Source organism: Prionailurus viverrinus, chromosome C2, assembly GCF_022837055.1.
Source record: "Prionailurus viverrinus isolate Anna chromosome C2, UM_Priviv_1.0, whole genome shotgun sequence".
In the NCBI taxonomy this organism is placed as follows: Eukaryota; Metazoa; Chordata; class Mammalia; order Carnivora; family Felidae; genus Prionailurus; species Prionailurus viverrinus.
The window spans coordinates 5,582,320-5,599,829 of NC_062569.1; the positions used below are offsets into that span (position 1 = coordinate 5,582,320).

General features: G+C 50.0%; 1 protein-coding gene across 5 annotated transcripts in view; it reads left to right on the forward strand.

Annotated features, from left to right (window-relative positions):
- The window catches only part of ITGA9 (integrin subunit alpha 9), a 368,133-nt gene that overhangs the window by 51,676 nt on the left and 298,947 nt on the right, over nt 1-17,510 (forward strand). For all 5 annotated transcript variants that reach the window (XR_007155622.1, XR_007155623.1, XM_047875114.1 and 2 more), the window contains exons 7-12: nt 754-839; nt 3,540-3,608; nt 6,531-6,668; nt 9,740-9,845; nt 10,982-11,076; nt 16,001-16,091. Coding sequence is in view for 3 of the 5 variants with exons in the window: in XM_047875114.1 (XP_047731070.1) it covers nt 754-839; nt 3,540-3,608; nt 6,531-6,668; nt 9,740-9,845; nt 10,982-11,076; nt 16,001-16,091 (585 nt within the window). In the remaining 2 variants the exon portion in view is untranslated. The remainder of the gene's footprint in view (nt 1-753; nt 840-3,539; nt 3,609-6,530; nt 6,669-9,739; nt 9,846-10,981; nt 11,077-16,000; nt 16,092-17,510) is intronic.

Consider the following 17,510-nt stretch of genomic DNA (forward strand, 5'->3'; position numbering starts at 1 on the left):
GTGATGTTAAGTGAGCTTCTAGAACACGTAAACCTAATATATAGTGATAGGAATCCAAATGGTGTCTGCCTGAGGGAGGGCATTGACTTGAGAGGGTAGGAGGGAACCTTCTGGTTAGAGTTCTATGCTTCTGTTCACTCCGGGTGGTGGTCACATGGCTGTGTACATGGGGCCACTTTCAATGAGTTCTCCACTTCAGTTGTATGTGCTTCACTGTATGAAACTCCTATCTCAAAAAGGAAAAAACAGGGGTGCCTGGGTGGCTCTGTTGGTTAAGCATCCAACTCTTGGTTTCAGCTAAGATCATGATCTCACAGTTCATGAGCTCGAGCCCCACGTTGGGCTCTGCACTGGCAGTGTGGAGCCTACTTGGGATTTCTTTCTCCCTCTCTCTCTGCCCCTTCCTGGCTTGTGCTTTCTCTCTCTCTCTCTCTCAAAAATACATACAAACATTTTTAAAAGAAAGAGAAAAGCAGGTATAAAGTTTTTAGCACAGTACCTGCTTTAAAGAGGACCCTCAGAAAACACTCTTTCCTGCCCCTGATGTCTTGGGGAACATGACTTTTTGTGAGATGAGCCATTTCAATGTGAGAAGACTGACAGCTGTTTGTTCCCTGGTGGCTTATGTTCCAAAAATAGCTGGGTCGTAACTGTCCAGATTTAAGGGATGCTTGAGACCCTTTTTTCTCTGGTGGCTCTTTTTCTCCTCTGCCCTGTCTCATCCTCTCCTGGGTTAATGTCCGCCCTTTGCAGGCTACGCAGTGACTGCCGGCTCCTTCTCTCGCCCGTCCACCACCGACGTGGTGGGAGGTGCCCCCCAGGACGAAGGCGTCGGGAAGGTGAGGAGAAAAGTCTGCGCGAGAGCGTGGGGCCAGACCTGAGGGGGAAGCGTGCTGCCCCTGTCGTAGAGGTTTGTCGCTTACTCGGTCCGAATGCCCTGCTGGATGGCTGGCAGGTAAAGGGTGACATCGTGAGTCTCCTGTCGGCCTCCTTCCAACCGCTTTTGCGAGTGTGCCTTGAAAGCTGAATCGGAGAGTGACCGCTGCTCCCAGACCTCGCCCTTCCCGGCCCCTTCTCATCTCGGCTGCGTTCTGCAGCTGACTACGTGTGTGACATTATTGAGACCAACCGTTGGCACCGTGGCATCCTCCAAGTGAATGGCGTCCAGCGCCCTCCAGCTTCAAACTGTCCACTCTGCCAAGCTCTTTCCAATCTTGGCTTTGACTTAATAGAGCCAAGTCTAGTCCTGGGTATCTTTGGGACTTTACTTATCTTGGGGCCTAGGGTTGCGTATTTATTTCCCCGGTGTTTTTTTTTGTTTTGTTTTGTTTTTAATGTTTATTTTTGAGAGAGAGAGAAGGAGTGCAAGTGAACGGGGGAGGGCCAGAGAGAGAGGGAGACCCAGAATCCGAAGCAGGCTCCGGGCTCCGAGCTGTCAGCACAGAGCCCAGCGCAGGGCTCGAACCCACGAACCACGAGATAGTGACCTGAACTGAAGTCAACACTCAACCGACAGCCACCGAGGCGGCCTGTTTCCCTAGTGTTCTAGAGCCAAGACTGGTTCAGCCCAAAGGCTGGACCGGGAATATGTGGGTCACTTTTCCTAAAGGATTTGCCCGGAGTATAGGAAAGACCTAGACTGGATCCAGGGCTGTCTGAGTCGCTTTGGGAAGCATGGCCTCAGGGGAGCTGAGAATACGAACAACCATGCTTGCTGATTCTTTAGCTCTAGGGTATGGGAAATCTACGTCCAGTAGGTCTATATGAGTCTGGAACCTGCGTTTTTAACAAACTACATTGGGTTCTCTGATAGAAAAGTCTGAACAAAGGAATGATCTTTGGACCTGAGCCCATGGGGTGGACCTAGAATAGAGTCTGGCCATATGTCCGGGGCTCAGAGAAGTGGGGTCTGGGTTCTAGAGAGGCCCAGATGGGCCAGAACCACTGTTAATTGGAGTCTTGAGCCAGCAGGTCAGTGTGGTCAGCTGACTGGGCTTCACTGATGCATGAGGGTCATTTCCCTGCATGCTCCTGGGCAGGAGTTAGGAGCCTCAGCCCTCATTTCTGGAAGTGTCCCTCCCTCCCTACTAACAGTGATGCCGGGGAGAAAGGATCTTTGAAAATGAAACCAGATAAAATGTTAGGGCACTGAGCAGGGGGAGTCGTGCAAGAAGGAAGCAGATCCTTTAAGATCACATGATTCTTCTACGTGGTAGAGTGAAGAAGCACCAAGAACTGTCCCCACGCTGCTAATGTCCTTCAGGAAAGAAGCTGTGTGCGTGTGACCAGGCATGTCTGTAATGTTGGCAAAAATGCTTACCTCCTGGTTCGCAGCCATGCGGATGCCTCAGTGTATCCTTTTCTCTACAGTTACAAGGACTTTTATCTAATCGCATTTCAGGCTTGTGATAGCCTTAAGATAGTCAAGTCTTAGGACGAGAACTGTATTTGTAACTGATAGAGCCAGACAGAGAGAATCTTGTATTCTGTTAACAAAAAAAGAACCTGAAAATGCTTCTTTCAGTTGGATCATGTGAGAGTTGCTGGGGAAATTGGGCGTAGTTGATAAAGTTGCTGACTGTCCCATTCCCAGGGACACTAGAACAGACCTCTGGTCTGCAGGATTTTGGTGGTTGATCATTTCTGGGGTCAAGGGCACAAGCACATTCTCACTGAGGCGGTGGCTACTTACGCCACAGGAGGGTCCCTGACCCTAGTTCTCAAGGGACACTGCTCCCGTAAGATGCACCTTGAGAAAGAACTTCCATAGTCCTGTCACCGGGAAGTTCCATATCAGTGATCCTCTTTGTGGTGGAGATGCATGGTATTAATGTGCACACTAAAGGCTCTCAAAGTCCTGCAGCAGAGGCATTGATTTAATGTTTAATTCCTTTTTTATAAGAAAATTTTTTTTAATGTCTATTTATTTTTGAGAAACAGACAGACCATGGGTGAGGAGGGGCAGAGAGAGGGAGACACAGAATCCGAAGCAGGCTCCAGGCTCTGAGCTGTCAGCACAGAGCCTGATGTGGGGCTCGAACCCAACTGAGCCACCCAGGCGCCCCTAATGTTTAATTCCTATTTTCCCGAGCAGATCTCCCGGCTCTGGTGTTCTATGGAATCACTTTGGAAAACTGCTTTGTCTAAAATTCTCCCTTCCACCCCTCTGTCTTTCAATGCTGTACCTGTGACAGCTCTAACTCCTAGGAAGGAAAGAAATATTTCAAGGAAGAAAATCACTTTATGTAAGAGGTGAATTGTTGACTAGTAATTCGCAAGGTCCTCGGGACTTACTGTGCACGGCTTCCGTAAACGATGTGGTCCAGGAGCAGAGGAGGTGAATTCTGCCCAGGATTGAAGGACACTCTTTTCGCAGAGTTGGTAAAACGCAAGGCCCGCTGACTTCCTCGTTATCAGCCAACTGAAGCTTGTGATGCCTTGTGCCTGGTTGGCCATTTAAGTAGGACTCTCAGGAGGGTGCTGATAAGTACCTTTGGTCATCGTTTCCATCTTAACCAATTTTTTTTTTCATTCCTTAGGTTTATATTTTTAGAGCTGATCAAAGATCGGGCACCTTGATTAAGATTTTTCAGGCATCAGGTAAAAAGGTGAGGCTCTTGGTACTAGTGTCGTCTTTTTGCTTGTGAGATGTCATCATGTGGGAAATCAGTTCACCTTCTAGAAAAGTGGTGGAAGGCCCTATCCACGCCCTAAGTCAGTATGGTGGCTCCACGTGCAATTGCCTTTATGACCTCGGCACCGTGTGTAACCTGCAGATTGTGGAATTCGTGCTTGTTGCAGGAGACAGGTAGCAAGGTGAGTTTGCACACGACCAAGTTACGTCACAGAGTTTTAAAAGGGTTTTCATAGTCTAGACAGGCATCAGAACTACTGCTCGCTCTGTCTCTGCCTTTTTCTACCTCTCTGCCCCTTCATCCGCCTGTCTCTTCTATGCCTACACGCTCCACACCCCAGAGAGCTCAGACGCAGTTGACTCTGAAGTGGCATGTGGAGCTGAACACATCTGTCACCCAGTTTTCAGGATCCACCTGTGCCTCTGCACCTGCTGCCTCCGACCCCCACTCCCAACCACCGCCTGCTGCCTGTGCCCAGGGCAGGCCCAGTTAATGCCGGTCATCCTGGCATCATTAACAGCCTATAACTGTGCCCCCCTCCTTCTCAAAAACCTCCCGGTGCAGATGACAACTTACCTGGTCACCCATCTGTGACTGGTCACGGTCAGGTTTGTGGCCACAGATTTCAGAGTGGGCGGTGAGAGAGGTAAACATTTGAGAAGCCCCTTGTGCACACATCCCGAGGACTTTATGACGTGGGGTCCCAGGAGAGACTGGCCTTCGTGTCTGCTTGGATGTCCTGATGATGTGTTGGGGCTCCCTGGGAGGGGACTGAAGGGCTCCGTGGCCGTGTCACCTGTCATTTTCGTGAGGGCTCTTCTTGCCCTCACTTTCACCACTCTGGCTTTAGGGCCTTCCCTTTCTGCCTCTCCCTCTCCTTCCCACTTCTCTGGTTTCTACCTTGATCCCCACTGTCCACTTCCTGATTTTGAAAAAGGCCATTACTCTCTTTATATGTTCTATTCTGCTTTTTTGCCAGAAGAAACCAGGAATTCTAGTCTGACTTCTCCGTTATTTCAGAGGGAAAGGACATGACCACAGGCTTTCAAGGGATGTCTGTAGCTCTTTACCCCTGCGTCCAGAGTCACAAACATAGGGGGAGGGTTCCGACTCAGTCCACCACTGGTCCACTTCTGCTTTTGTTCGTCCAGAATTCGGTCAGGCAACCCTATCTCTTGACCTCATCGTAAGAAAAAAAAAAACCCCAAATTCCGGTTTTTATTGGTTGATATCCTTCGTATTGTGCTCCTAAGAAATCACCAATATGTGCTCAATCCAGGTGTTAATTTAGACACATGTTTGCGCATTTCCGGACTGCTGGGAGAGCTCTGATCAAGGAACACCTACCCCAAAGCATACCACTGCCATATAGGAGTTTTACTGAGTTAACGGGGTATCTAAAGTGTTTGTATGTCAAAACTTAGGAAAATTCACGTACAGGGATTTCTGATTGAACATTGACGAAGATGCCAAGTTAAATAGCCCATTGGAATGAGACTAACTGTTCCCCTGGGGCTCAACCAGGGCGAACAGCCAGGTCCTCCGGGCCTTTCCAGCTTGTTTGTTTGTTTGTTTGTTTTACTAAAGTCCAGATAGAGTGATTGGCAAAGCCACGGAATTGGAGCCGGCCGCTTGGTCTCTGCCTGACTCTGAGTTCTCCCCACACCCTTCTCCTTGGGGAATGGCTGGTCGCAGGGTGGGGTGGGCCTCAGCGTGTGACTGGGGAAGGGCCCCTGTCCCAGAGTTCACTGCAGGAAGTAGACCGGGGTGCCTTCCGCTGCTCACACTCCCAGGGGCGGCTGCAGCACACCCCAACACTGAAAGAGAATGCTTGTTCCCATCAGCAGAGCTGGAGCCCTTTTATTTGAAAACATTTATTTTAAAAGAATGGCTTTTTTTTTTTTTTCCTTTCCAACAGAGGTTGCAAACCGGCAGCCTTTGGAAAGAATGCAGCCCATAAATTCTTTTGTTGGGCCTGCCGGTGTGTTTGTTTGTTCTTTTTTTATTGTGAACTCGTTGCCCGCGTTCTAAAAGTAGGCACTTCAAATGACATTGTAGACCTTTGGCTTCTCTTGAAAAACGCGAAGGTCGGCCTTCTCGGGGTCAGCCTCCCTCGTGGGGGCAGTGGACTTCGGCTGGGTGGGAGTGGCCTCCTTCGCTGGTTCCAAGCCAGGTGTCCCTTGTCACCGTCAGCCTACTTGCAGTGTTACTTGTTCTTACACCTGTTACGACACCTTCCTGGATTCCATTGGCATTTGGGTTTGAGGCCCCTGATTTACAGGAATAGGTATTGAATTCAGCTACGATCCAAGACTGGCCAGTGTAACCCGTGTTCCCTTATCCATTAAGTAGTTTTGTGAGTCGTACCTTTTTCTGCCACTGGAGTTCACGCCTTCCTGGTTAGCTTTAGCTCCGTGCCAGCCTGGGAGAGGGGAACCTAGTTCCCCGTGCAGCATTTATTTTCACGCTTGCCTTGTGTTATGAAATTTCATATTCCCGCTCGGTTGGCCCTGTCACGTGTCTGTTATACGAGGTGCTCTTACCATGGTTGTAACCCGTTTCGCAACCTCAGCTTGCACTTTTAAGACCCATACCTTGTTCTCCCCGCACCGGTCGGCTTGTTTTCCGCTTGGTAGGGCTCCCCGCGGAGGGGGGACTCCGAGCCGGTTAGCTTCGTGGTCACGCGGACGGGGGCCCGGCCCTGCCACCGGCAGCCGGGGAGGTCAGGCGCTTCCCCACTTCCCCGGGGCCCTCTGGCCTGTGGGCAGCACGGCCGTCACGGCCTGTGAGGCGCTTGGGAGCAAGTGTTTCTAAAGCAGCGGGCTGGAGGAAAGCGAGGGCCTCCTGTGTGCGGGCAGACACTGAACGCTTTGTTGCGACTCAACTTGGTTGCAGATGGGCTCTTACTTCGGCTCCTCCTTATGTGCAGTTGACCTGAACGCGGACGGCCTCTCTGACCTGCTGGTGGGGGCCCCCATGTTCTCTGAGATCAGGGACGAGGGGCAGGTCACTGTCTACATCAACAGAGGAAATGTGAGTACAGTGCTGGGTGCCAGGTGGACGGGTGTGGGAGAGGGACACGTGTCCAGCGAGGAGTGACTGAACAGCCCGCTGGGCTGGGCACTGGGCCCCGTTACCCAGGGGAGGAGAAAAGACCTGCCTCCTGCCGTCAGAGAACCCAGCGTTCCATTAATGGAAAGCTATACGCAGCATGATTACTGCAGACGCGCGGGGATTGAGAAAAACGGTAAGGTCTGATGTCTGTTGTTTGATTTTTCTTTTTAATGTTTATTTATTTTGAGAGAGAGAGAGAGTGCATTTGTGCGCGTGAGCGGGGGAGGGGCAGAGAGAGGGAGAGAGAGAATCCCAAGCAGTCTCACAATTTCACAAACCGAAGTCATGACCTGAGCCGAAATCACGAGTGGGCTGCTTAACCAGCCGAGCCACCCAGGCACCCCTGTTATTTGATTTTGAGTGTTGATCCCGTACCTGAAACCGTTCCTCCTATTTTCTAGAAATGATTTCAGTGTAACGTACACATGGTGTCAGGGGTCCCCATTTTTCAGGTGAAGCAGCCGTGGCCCAGAGAAGTCAAGTCCACTGCCCCCCATCACACGACTAGAAGCGGCGGGCTGGGACTTGCACCTGGGCCAGCTGGCTCCCTGGCAGTATATAGACACGTGCCCAGGGGGGCAGAGAGGCCTCCTGGAGGACACAGTGGCTGGGCAGACTCTTAAAGAAGGGGAAGCAGTCAGGCACACAGGCAGGGGTGGGCTGGAGCTCGGCAAGCAGGTTGAGGCGTGGGGCGGCAGGCCCCCTTAGTGCAGTGTCGGGGGTCGGGTGGGGGCCAGTGCGGTGGCCAAGGGCTGTGATCCCTAAGTCCCTGATTCCGCAGATCCTTGAAAGGGGTGTGAAGGTGTCAGAAAGGTGCCTCCGCCCCTCTGCCGCTGAGTGGAGGGTTGGGGGGACAGGGATGGGGAGGAGGGGGAGCAGTGCACCCGTGGAGGCAGGAGACCAATGAGAGAGCAGAGTCTCTTCAGCATCTAGAATTAAGAATGTTCAACGAGAGAGTGAAATGCATCAATTTTGTGACCAGCAGCCTTTGAGCAAACGTGAGAAAATGCTTATGGGCTAATGAGTGAAAAGAGCCATAAAGACTGCCTGTACAAACAACCTTGAAAAATACGCAGGGGCGCCTGGGTGGCTCCATCGGGTAAGCAGCCCACTCTTGATTGCGGCTCAGGTCATGATCTCATGGTTCGTGGATTCAAGCCCCACACTGGGCTCTGTGCTCACAGTGCTGAGCCTGCTTGGGATCCTCTGTCTCCCTCTGTCTCTGCCCCTCCCTCACTTGTATACACGCACGCTCTCTTTCTCTCTCAAAAAACAAAAAACAACCCCCCCCCCAAAATGTTAAAAGTACGCAAAATACATACAGGACGTTAACAACAGATCTTTGTAGGTGGTGGGGCTTGGGTAGATTTCTAGCTTTCATTTTATCCAAGGAGCAAGAATGTAATACTTTCATAGTAAAAAAAAAAAATAATAATCGGTAAAAATGTACTTTTGAGCAGGGACCCAGATGCTCGTTATCCCAATCGGATAACTAATCCAGTCGGAGGGGGCTGTGGTATTGAACTGTAGGCGGGCAGATGTCGGAAAGAAAGGACAGCCTTTTGAACAGGAGCCAGCGAGCGTTAGAGCCTTGGGCTGTCTTGGATGCTTGCAGACCCTTTGAGAAAGCGAATCGAAAACCTGGGAGCCAAGATAACTTCCTGGCACCTGTGGCTGTGAGGCTTGGCACCTGCGTCCCCATTGACGTTCTAAGGGAGAGGGACAGGCACGTGTGGGGAGAGGTGAGGTGGTCATGATACAGGTGAGACCATCCGCATTTATTTAGCGGCTGCCCAGCCACGTTTGCAAGAGGATGGAACATTTGTGTAGGTATTAACTTGTCAGGCAGTAAGGTGAGCAGCGCAGCAGTCAGCTGGAGAGTGTCTACACGAGGAATCTTGGGGCAGGAGAATGCCCCCCGACACGCGGCACCCATACGTTCCACCCCCCCCAACCAGTGTATCCTAAATGCCCGGTGGTTGCGCTGAGCACCGAGATATTCTTCGACCTGTTGGGCCTCTCCCTGTTTGACGAGCGATTACGAAGCAGCACAGAGGAGTGGAAAACACGATGGCTTTGGAGTCCGATGGAACCTGGATCTGGGCTTTTCCCCTTACTAGCCTGTGCGATGTGGAAAAGGACCTTAAAACGGGTGGCTCAGTTTCCTCATCGGTAAAGTGGGGAGAGTCAGAAGGTGTGATGTGAAGCCAGATACTCCCTGGGCTGGCTTGAGGGTGTGCAGTGGGTCCAGAGTACCTCTGCCCTGGGGCAGGTTTCGAAGTTCTTCCGCCTCAAGATATCAGATTGCGTGTTAGTACTCTGATACTGACACGTCAGTGATTTGGAGGCAGAGCGTGTGTCCTCAGGTGGCTTTTGTCGCCACCGGGCACCGTTGACTCCCTCCCTCTGGCGGTGGGTGTTCGCTCAGGAAATCCAAATCTGAGCCACACGTGCTGATGGGCCCGGCTGTGTGCACCCCCCACCCCCTGACCAAGCCCTACTGGGTGTTGGATTTTCTGAATCATGACGGTCAAGATGACTAACACACGCACCTTGCAAAGCAGCTCTGTAAACTTGCACCGAAAGGCGCAGGAGACAAAAAGTAGAGATGCGCTTGCCCGTGTCGAACAACTTTGGGGAGGAAAGGTAAGGGCAGCTAGAGGATGCCGTAGGGACAGGTGTGTAGGTAGGCAGGCAGCTTTATAGAGTGTCAGGACAAGGGGGAGGTGGAGTCATCGGCCAACATGACCGTCCCCTTCCCTCTAAAAGGCATCAGGCTGTGGGAGACCCTCTGGCTGCACAGGTGAAAGGGACTCCTTTTGCCACGAGGAGAGAGAAGTTCGGGTGCCCGTGATTATACCCCGGGTGTTTCCCGCCGATGGGAGTGCTTTGGGGGTGGCGTTTGAAGCTCTGGTCTTGTTGTGTTTTTTCTTTGTTTTGGTTCTGTTTTTGTTTGTGTTTTCCATTTTGTCCTCCGTTCTGTTTCCCAGGGAGCCCTCGAGGAGCAGCTGGCCCTCAGCGGCGATGGCACCTACAACGCACACTTTGGGGAGAGCATCGCCAGCCTGGGCGACCTTGATGACGATGGCTTCCCGGGTCAGTGAGCTCACACCTGCCCTCTGGCTTCGCCCCGGCAAGGCGTGCTCCTGGGCCCACCTGCCCCTCTTGGGAGGCCCCTGTGGGGAGGGGGTGCCCTTTGGAGAAGATGGTCTCCGCGCGGACACTCGGGGCTGGGCTCTGAGCCCACCGTGCTTTGGCTTGTCGCAGACAAGTTTGAACGCGCGCCCTCCTGCCACCAACCTTTCTTGTGTCCGAGGCTCTGCCATGTTGCTGAGCGAGGAGGGAGTTAGACCTTCTCAGCCCCGAGAGCGACAGCGAGGGGACGGATTTGAATGCGTCCGTGCCGGGAGGGTCGGGCTGTGTGTACTGATGTCCTCTCTGTCTGGACTGCGGATTCCTTCACGGTCTCGTGGCTTCTCTCTCTGGTCTGTCCGGTGCCTCTGCTTACTGTGTATGCAGTAGGCAGACGTCGGGACGTGGGGGAGCCGCCTCGCTAGGCAGACGCTGAGGCGGAAGTGGGGGGGCAGCTCTTGCCTCAGGCCAGACAACCAGGCTCCTTTGATACCCCTCATGCCCCGGCCAGAGAGGACCTCGGCTTGAGGTCCTGTGGGCGCGTGCCCCTCACCCTTGACCTCGCTTCTGCAAACACATGACTTTTGTTAGAAGCAAACGGAAGAAAGTCAGGAAGATCTAGGCTTTGTTCCAGGGGTTGTCAGTTTGTGAGGGTAGCGTTGATTTTTTTTTTCTTTCTTTTTCTTTTTTTGGGGGGGAAGTGAATGCCATTTTGTGCAAGTCCCTTCTCCAGGAACAGTTGACTGTCTCAGTTATGCAATAACCATAGTCTATGGAAGTCCCCTGTCTGACAGAAATTTGGGTGGGTGGTTTATATTTGCATTTTTTTTTTTTATTGGATGGGTCCGTGATTTTTTTTTATGAAAGGATGAGGTCGGAACTTTTCTGGAACTAAACCCTTCTCAGTTTTGATGATTTTCTTCCTACTTTTTTTTGTGTTTTTTCCTGCTAAGCAACTGTGGGTCTACTTTAATGTCTGAGCAACCAACAACCAAGAAATTTCTGGTACAGAGGGACCCACGTGAGGGCAGGAATGAGGAGAACTGTCCTTACAGTACTCCACGTGGCTTTCTAACCCATGGCTGTTTTTCTCCCCTCAGATGTGGCCATTGGTGCACCCAAGGAGGATGACTTCTCGGGGGCCGTCTACATCTATCACGGCGATGCTAGTGGGATCGTCCCTCAGTACTCAATGGTAATTGCTGTGAGAATAACATGCTAACTGTTCATACCTTCATCTGACAAACACATAGGGAACCTGTAGTCCATACCACACCCCGGGGTATGGAGGAAAACGCAACACGGTTCCTACCTTCAACCTTCTCACCCTCCAGTGAAAGAGAGAAACAATTGGTATTGCTTATTAAAACTCAAAAACCTCTTCAGAGACTCCCGAGTTTGCTCACATTCGGGGATGCATTCTGCCTGTGTGAAAGATTACATCCAAATTCTTACCCCCAGTTGGAGTTATTTATTGAAGATGAGGAAGAGGCTCGCTTTTTTTTCGTGGCTCCTTTATCGGTGCAAGCCAAAGGAATACGATATAAAATATAAACTTTTTTTTTTAATTTTTTTTTCAACGTTTATTTATTTTTGGGACAGAGAGATACAGAGCATGAACGGGCGAGGGGCAGAGAGAGAGGGAGACACAGAATCGGAAACAGGCTCCAGGCTCCGAGCCATCAGCCCAGAGCCCGACACAGGGCTCGAACTCACGGACCGCGAGATCGTGACCTGGTTGAAGTCGAACGCTTAACCGACTGCGCCACCCAGGCGCCCCAAATATAAACTTTTTAAAAGTTTATTTATTGAGAGAGACAGAGACAGCATGATCGGGGTAGGGGCAGAGAGAGAGACAGAGAGAGAGACAGAGAGAGAGAGAGAGAGAGAGAGAGAATCCCAAGCAGGCTCCACACCATCAGCTCAGAGCCTGATTTGGAGCTCAAACTCACAAAATCGCGAGATCATGACCTGAACCGAATGAAACCAAGAGTCAGACACTTAACTGACTGAGCCACCCAGGCATCCCCAAAACAGAAATTTTTTTAATGTTTATTTATTTTTGAGAGAGAGAGAGACAGAGACAGAGGGTGAGTGGGGGAGGGGCAGAGAGAGGGAGACACAGAATCTGAGGCAGGCTCCAGGTTCCGAGCTGTCAGCAGAGCCTGACGCGGGGCTCGAACCCATGAACCATGAGATCATGACCTGAGCCGAAGTTGGACGCTTAACCGCCTGAGCCACCCAGGCACCCTGAATTGTAAAATATAATGTAGAGAGACAGTGGTCCACAGAAGAGGAGGCTTGAAAGCTTTCACGGGGCTGATGGTTGTAACGGCACTGAAATGAGCTGGTCAAAGCTCTGGCCTTGGGCGCCAGACTTGGGAATGTGGAAGTGGTTTGAGTTCTGGTTTTTTGCCATATCAGCTGGGTGTTCAATCTTGCTGATGGTGTTAAGCCCAGCACATGGGAAAAAAGGAAGTCACTCTTTGGACAGAAGCATCGTCAGGGTATTTGTGGATGTCTGTGTCTAGAGTTGGCACAGGCCTGTGTTATTCTCTCAGGGAGTGGGTCAGTGACAGAAAGGGACTGAGCACAAGTCGAGAAATTTCCCATCAGCAAATATTGATCTATTGAGCGCTTTTTATGTGCTCACCGCTTCCTACTCCTGCTTCTATTTCCCATCATGAAGAAGCTTGCCTCGTATCTTGATTATCGCTAAGGAAACAGAACTTTTAACGGAGTCACGTTCTCTTAAAATGTTCTACAAGTGAGGTGTTAGTAAAGCGTCAAAGCCTGTTCATGCACTAAAGTACATGAAGGTAAGAAAGAGACTTTACAAGTTGATTTTAAGAGGCAGTGCCCAAGTGTAAGTTCAGTCCATGCACTCATGATTGCTCTTCTTGCAGGAGATACAAGTGAGCTGATTAAGGGCTGAGGGTTGATTCGTCACCAGCTTCCAGCACCCTCTCTGCTGGGGCCGGCCCAGCTCGGTGGCTCCCATAGCAGCAGACACGGAGCGCAGAGAGGAGGGACCACTCTGCCCTATTCTTTTCTTTAGTCCTTGTCGTAGTCCCGTGAGATGGTATCTTTATTTTCCACTTTTTCTTTATGAGGGGTCCAGCCCAGGGAGGTGACTTTGCTTGTCTAGGGTCTCCGGCTAGTAAATGGCAGTGTGGCCACTGAGACTTTGCCAGTCTGACTCCCAAACCTTTTATTGTAACCACGCCCTCAACTCCACACTGGAGGAAGGAACAGTCAGGGAAGCTCACTTGGAAAACTTAGAAGTAAGGAAACTTATTTTGCTTGTGAGGCATGCATACTCCAAGGGGCATGGGTTTACCCGGACCACCATCTTTTCACTAGAAATGATGGCAATCAATGGTGGCAATAAGCTCATAGGTGACTCAGCCAATGTGGCAGGAGGAAGAGAGCTTTGGGCACGGGTTGGCGGCCACGTCTGTGTGGTGCGGGCTGCTGTAGTCTGAGGTAGGGACCTTCTTCCCGATGTGACGAGCAGAAAGTCATCCAGGGAACCGTGTCCTCGGGCAGTTGCCGGGGTCACTTTCCACGCATCCTCCTGGAAGCTTGTTCCTGGACCTTGGAAGCAAATCATAGGGAGAGGCAACCTGTCAGAGACCCCTGCTTCCCTCCTCCAGTGTTTTGTTTTGTTGCTGGGTGGAATCCCTACAGAGAACTGAAGTACAGATTTTGTGGTTAGCGTGGAGTGCCTTCAGTCGGAAGCAGGGATCAGCAAGCAGCTGGACCCATCCTGCCTTTGTCAGCAGGCTGGCAGGCTCATTAGCTTTGACAAAGAGAAGTAGTTTGGGGCACTTTAAAAAAAAAAAAAAAAGGAAAGATACAACTCTGCTTATGCTTTTCTAAGCCGCTAATATGTATATGATAAGGTCACTGATTTAAAAGGAAAAAAAAAATCCTTTAACGACATATTCTTCAGGGCTGGGGTCCAGACAGAGCAGGCATTGTGCTGGTGAACCGGAGGAAGAAATCAGAAACAGCTCTGGGCAAAGGAGTTGCTTTTCTTTGGCCCAGACTGGTATTATTTCTGCCGGGTAAATTGTGAGATCAGGGCTGCAGTTTGTCCGCGTTACTCTTTAACTTGTTCCTCTTTCTTGAGTTCACCATGAAAAGTGTTGATTTTAAGATCCTTGTGTGCCTTTCTCAATTTGAGAGTCCCCTGGGCATGTCATGGCGGCCCGTGTGATCTTTCTCCTGCTAGTAAGGACACTGCACGTAAACCTGGTCAAGCGGAGGTTTTCCAAGGCTCCTGGTTTTCATTTAGGGTTATTAGCACTGAGCAGACTTATCTTCCTGGCTTTATGGCATAATGGCCTGCAGATGTCTGTGGGATAGCTTAAGCCTGCATCGCCACCCCCAGATGGACCACCCCTTCACTCTTCCCCCTCGTCCCAGCCACAACATAGCTTAGAAGGGGAGACCCGGGACCAGCCGCTGTTAGCCTGCTTGGGCTGCGGAGCTGAGACGGTGGCCTTCAAAAAGTGGCTTTGGAGAAAGAGACACACATACATGTTTGTTTAGACAGAGTCGTGTGGGATGAGGAACTCTGCCTGTTAGCAAGAAACATTTCTTCAGTGTGTGCTATGCTGTTGTGATTTGTACATTGATGCTCACGTATTTTCTGTTGGATGGCTTAACTGAAGATGGCAAGTGGAGGGTTATTTGCAGCGATGGGCTCCCAGGAGGGGTCGGGGAAGGTCCCTGGCATCTCCGTCTGTGGATCCTATGGAAACTCCCTCTCCCCACTCTCATGACTTCTCCGCAGGATGACTCAATAAGGAAAAAGGATATGGAAAGAGAGTCCTTAGAGAGCCCCTGGATATCTGTAAACCTGGTTCTGATAGGGATTTTGCTGTATGGCATGAAAACAAAGCATTTTTCTTATCATCCACAATGAGGGCCCTGGGAGGTTAGCCTCCCAAAAGAGACCGTATAAACAAAGGGAAGAAGGAACACACCAGATCCCAGGGGATGGGACTTTTCTGATTCAGGAAGTGTGATATCTTTTGAGGAACTGTGCCGCCCAAACGAATGAAGGGGTTTGGTTGTGTCGTAAAGGGTCCTGAACCAGTGCAGTCCTGTGTGAACATAAGTTGAACATAAGTTGAGTTAACTTAAGTTTACTCATCATTAAGCTGAGTAACAGTACAGATGCCCCTTGGCGGTAGAGCTGTGAACTCCACAGGGCCGCCTTTTAGGGAGGAGGGTGGCTTCCTCTGCTGTTTTGGATTTCCCACCGTTTGTGGTAGGAAGGTTCAGGGCCATGGAGCTCCAGATTTACTAGCTAGAACTGTTTCATCCTGTCTGTGAGGCTCAGGAGCCTGTAGATCTTCTGGTTAACTTGACTGAGTGGCGGTTTCCCTGTGGCCATCTTTTCCAGCTAGATGCACCAGTGGCCTGTCCACTTAGGGAAAGACTAACATGAGCAGAGGGGTGTTCCATGTTTGGTACATATTTGGGTAGAGAGATCTAAGGAAAACACGTTCTTAGAACTCCAGCCAGCTTGGGGCGCCTGGCTGGCTCATTTGGTTAAGCATCCGGCTTTGGCTCAGGTCACGATCTCATGGTTTGTGAGTCTGAGCCCCACGTCGGGCTCTGTGCTGACAGCTTGGAGCCTGGGGCCTACTTCCGTCTCTGTGTCTCCCTCTCTCTCTGTCCCTCCCCCGCTTGTGCTCTGCCTCTCTCTCAAAAATAAATAAATATTTAAAGAAAAAAAAAAAACTTCAGCCAGCTCTACCTGTGTGGAAACAAAACAGAACCTCTGTTGGAAATGGAAGTAAACATCCGTTTCGAACTTCATTTGGCAGGTGAAAACATGACACACCAGTCTAGGTGGAGTTTTCATTAACACCGAGCTTGGAAACATTTTTAAACAATGACATGTGACGAAGGCAAGTAATAATACAGGAGTGTGTGGTCTTCAACTGCACGCTAAGAACTCTGTGATCAAATTAGGACTACAGTTTTCCGTTTCCACAGTTTGAGGACCAAGTGTCCTACAGAAGCTGCACAGAACAGTCCTGGGTTCTTATTTATGACTGTGCTCCTGTCCGGCGACTCAATTTCCCTATTATCTGTTTCAGAAACTGTCGGGGCAGAAGATAAGTCCGGTTCTGGGGATGTTTGGTCAGTCCATATCAGGAGGCATTGATATGGATGGAAATGGCTATCCTGGTAAGCTGTTTTTCTTTAAAGGCAAATGAGATAAACGAGCATAAATGCTTGAGGTAGAGTCATTTGCAGTCTGGTAAGCAGTGGCCACATCTATTTAGAATCAGGAAAATTCCCACAGTAGAATGGGATGCTTTGCCTAGTGTTTGATTTGAAGGTGTTGACGTTTATTTTGGGGTTTTAGAATGATCTGTGCTGAAGAGTTTAAGCACCACAAGGGTGGATTGCAACAGTGATTTCGAAGGAAACAACAAAAGAAAAACGAGAACAAAAAACAGCGATTTCTGTGGCAGCAGCTCTTTCTAAAAGCACTGTCCACTTTAAAAATGTTAGCAAAAACTCATGTTTTGCTCAATAATTACCCGTAGTAAGAGGCTTCTTACTCTTGAGAGGGAAAAAGGAGCTGAGCAATCCCTTCCCCACCTCCCAGCCCCTGCAAGAAAATTAAAAAAATTTGAAGCAGAAAAGAAAACCATGCCCTCTCCCTGATGGACAGAACAGACCTTCACCCTTCAAGGCTGCCTGCCTTGGCTTCAGGGTTAATGAATGCCTTGTGGTGGTTGAGGCTAATTGAATAAAAATGCATGATTTCCAACCTCAATCCCAAATGTGGTCCAGTTAGGTAAAATTGACTGGGCAGTGGGATGATGGTTCTTCTGGTGTTTGAAGGGGATGCAGTGTGGTTAGGTGAGGAAATGAGATAAGAATTAGAAAAAATCCAGGGGGCACCTGGGTGGCTCAGTTGGTTAAGCGTCTGACTCACTGTTGAGCTCAGCCCAGGTCATGATCCTCAGGATCGTGAAGTTGAGCCCTGTGTTGGGCTCTGTATTGGGCTCCATGCTAACATGAAGCCTACTGAAAGAAAAAAGAAAGAAAGAAGGAAAGAAAGAAAGAAAGAAAGAAAGAAAGAAAGAAAGAAAGAAAGAAAAGAAAAGAAAAGAAAGAAGGAGAGAGAGGGAGGGAGGGAGGAAGAAAGGAAGAAGAGAGGGAGGGAAGGAAGGAAGGAAGAAAGGAAGGAAGGAAGGAAATTTGAAAGAATCCAAAACCATCATGGAATCCAGAAAACATTTCCATGAAACCATAGATCATCTTGCTATCTGCAGGAAGTATTTCTTTCCACTTAAAACGCCTCCAAAGGATCTCTGACATCCAGTGCGATCCTGTACAAGGGCACCACCGGACTCTTGTAGTTTCTTATGGGCAGCAGTTTTGATCATTTCTTGTGACTTTCCTGAGCTAGGAGGAAGGAATAGGAAAGGGTCATTGTCGAAGTTTTTGTTCCTGTGGACACTCACGGGTCTTTGTAAGTGGGAGAAGGCAGTTGTTCTCATTTGGGGTAATTTGTGGCCGCCTCAAAATAATACCTTACATTGGTTTAGCAGTTCAATATACGCAAAATGCTCCCACATGTAATATACATCT